Here is a 2,124-nt window from a genome sequence, read left to right as displayed (position 1 = left end):
ATTTTATATACACTGCAATTTCCTTTCAACAGAACTACAGTCTCATTTCGATATAACTACAGTTTCATTTGATAACGTAAAAACAAATGTGAGGCAATATCATTTGAGATAAACTGTAATTTTATTTACGGAGTTCCGTTAAATTGTGACGGCAGTCGTTTGTTTACTTAAAGAAACGGTGTCGTTTTTGGACCATGGTCCACGATATAACTACTGTTGTTTCTTTATCGGGCCCACAACTTTATGTGGGCCTGTCTTCCTTTATTGCTTATTGGATCATATTTTCAATGGTTCAAAGAGCAATTAATTCAATGCAATAAGAAGTCCATTTGGGTTGGGCTTACTGGCCTTAAAACCCAAAAAGTGCTGCTTTATACTGACCGTGCGATCTAGGGCTACATTTAGATTCATATATCTTTAATCTCCACTCCGCGCATCCTTCTTCAGCCCCGAAACATAGAAACAAACCTAACCCAGAGCTTCAGAGGGTAAAAATGGTGCAGCGGCTGACCTATCGCAAGAGGCATAGCTATGCCACCAAATCCAACCAACACCGGGTCGTCAAAACCCCTGGTATTTCACCTCTCTCTCTTGAATTTCTGCATTAGCATTGTTTTTTGGGGGATTTGCGTGAGTGTTTACGTTATAATCTTGGGATATTTGTGATAAAAATGCGTTCTTGATTTGTGGGTTTTTGAAATATGGTGTGAATAGGTGGAAAGCTGGTCTATCAGAGCACAAAGAAGAGGGCTAGTGGCCCCAAGTGCCCTGTAACTGGGAAGAGAATCCAAGGGGTATGTGTTTTTCTGCTTGCTTTATTCTCATACATATTTGATCAATTTAATTACTTTTTGATCGCATTGTATTTTGCTTTGATTAAGGATTTGCTCTGTTGTTTTTGTCTTCTGATTGTGTTAAGTGGATGCTTAGCTTGTATGCAATTTCACCCTCTTTGTTAATTAGTTCCCTTGTGTTCTTGTTGAAATCACTAGTTATTGTGCTCACATTTGCCTATTTTTGTTTAGTACTATTATTACAGTTTATTAATAGATTTCATGTATTACAATCCTTGTTTGGTGTAGGACAGTAGGAGTGAGTGTTCATGGTAGAGAGCTTTTTGTAGTTATTGGAATATGATGTGAATTTATGCAAGGAAAATTTTGCTTTTATTCTTAATTGTTGTGTGTTAAGGTTCTGCTTAATGCTTATGCGTGCATACTAGTGTTGGTATAGAGGATAATGAATCAATGGTTCGAAGTTGTTAAGAAGAACATTACGGTTTGAAGTGGTTAAGAACATTGCCACTTTGTATAGGGGCTAATGAATCAATGGTTTGAAGTGGTTAAGAAGAACATTGCCACTTTGTCGGGCACAATTTTGAGTTCGTGTTATATGTTTGTGGAACATTAGTTGGTTGATGAGTGTAGCATGTTTGTTCCACCTTATTAGTTTTTTGCGAGTGTTTGTCAATGTTTATGTTTCTGACTGATTTGTCACATTATTTTGAAAGATTGGTTTTGAGCAATTTATGTTTTGTATCCTCTCGGAGGAAGTGTAAAATTGATTTGAGTTTATTAACCTCGTTAGTGTGAAATGATCTAAGTCGGTCTATACTCTTCACATCTGCAGATTCCTCACTTGAGACCCGCTGAATACAAGAGGTCTAGGTTGCCTAGATGCAGGAGGACTGTGAACCGCCCCTATGGCGGAGTGTTGTCCGGCAGTGCTGTCAGGGAAAGGTAACACCGACTTCTTTTCCGACCTCTACCCCACCCGCAATGTCACTCCATTGTGCATTTTGGTTTCTAAACAAAATTGTTATGTGCGGTTTATGCAGGATCATCAGAGCCTTTTTGGTGGAAGAGCAAAAGATTGTGAAGAAAGTTTTGAAGATTCAGAAGGCGAAGGAAAAGCAAGCTTCTAAAGCCTAAGTTGTGTTTGTGTTGTGCAAGACATAACTGTCTGCTTTTAGACAAACCTATTTTTGGATACATCTTAGCATTTAAGGATTCTTGAATGTGTATTTTCATGTTTTTTGGGATACTCAGATTTGTATTTTTCTTCATGTTTTGTTGAATGTTTATCTCACTTCTTATGCTAAGATTTTGTTTTGCATGTTATTAA

The 2,124-nt window shown here is 37.6% G+C and overlaps 1 protein-coding gene across 1 annotated transcript; it reads left to right on the top strand.

The window, feature by feature from the left end:
• Positions 1-412: 412 nt before the first annotated feature.
• On the top strand, positions 413-2,124 carry LOC116024952 (60S ribosomal protein L34-like). Its single transcript, XM_031265994.1, has 4 exons — positions 413-573; positions 715-794; positions 1,630-1,739; positions 1,838-2,124. The coding sequence occupies exons 1-4, from the start codon at positions 495-497 to the stop codon at positions 1,929-1,931; spliced, it is 363 nt and encodes a 120-aa protein (XP_031121854.1). The 5' UTR covers positions 413-494; the 3' UTR covers positions 1,932-2,124.

The sequence above is a fragment of the Ipomoea triloba genome, chromosome 7 (genome assembly GCF_003576645.1).
Source record: "Ipomoea triloba cultivar NCNSP0323 chromosome 7, ASM357664v1".
Lineage (NCBI taxonomy): Eukaryota > Viridiplantae > Streptophyta > Magnoliopsida > Solanales > Convolvulaceae > Ipomoea > Ipomoea triloba.
This window is presented reverse-complemented; position numbering and strand designations above follow the sequence as displayed.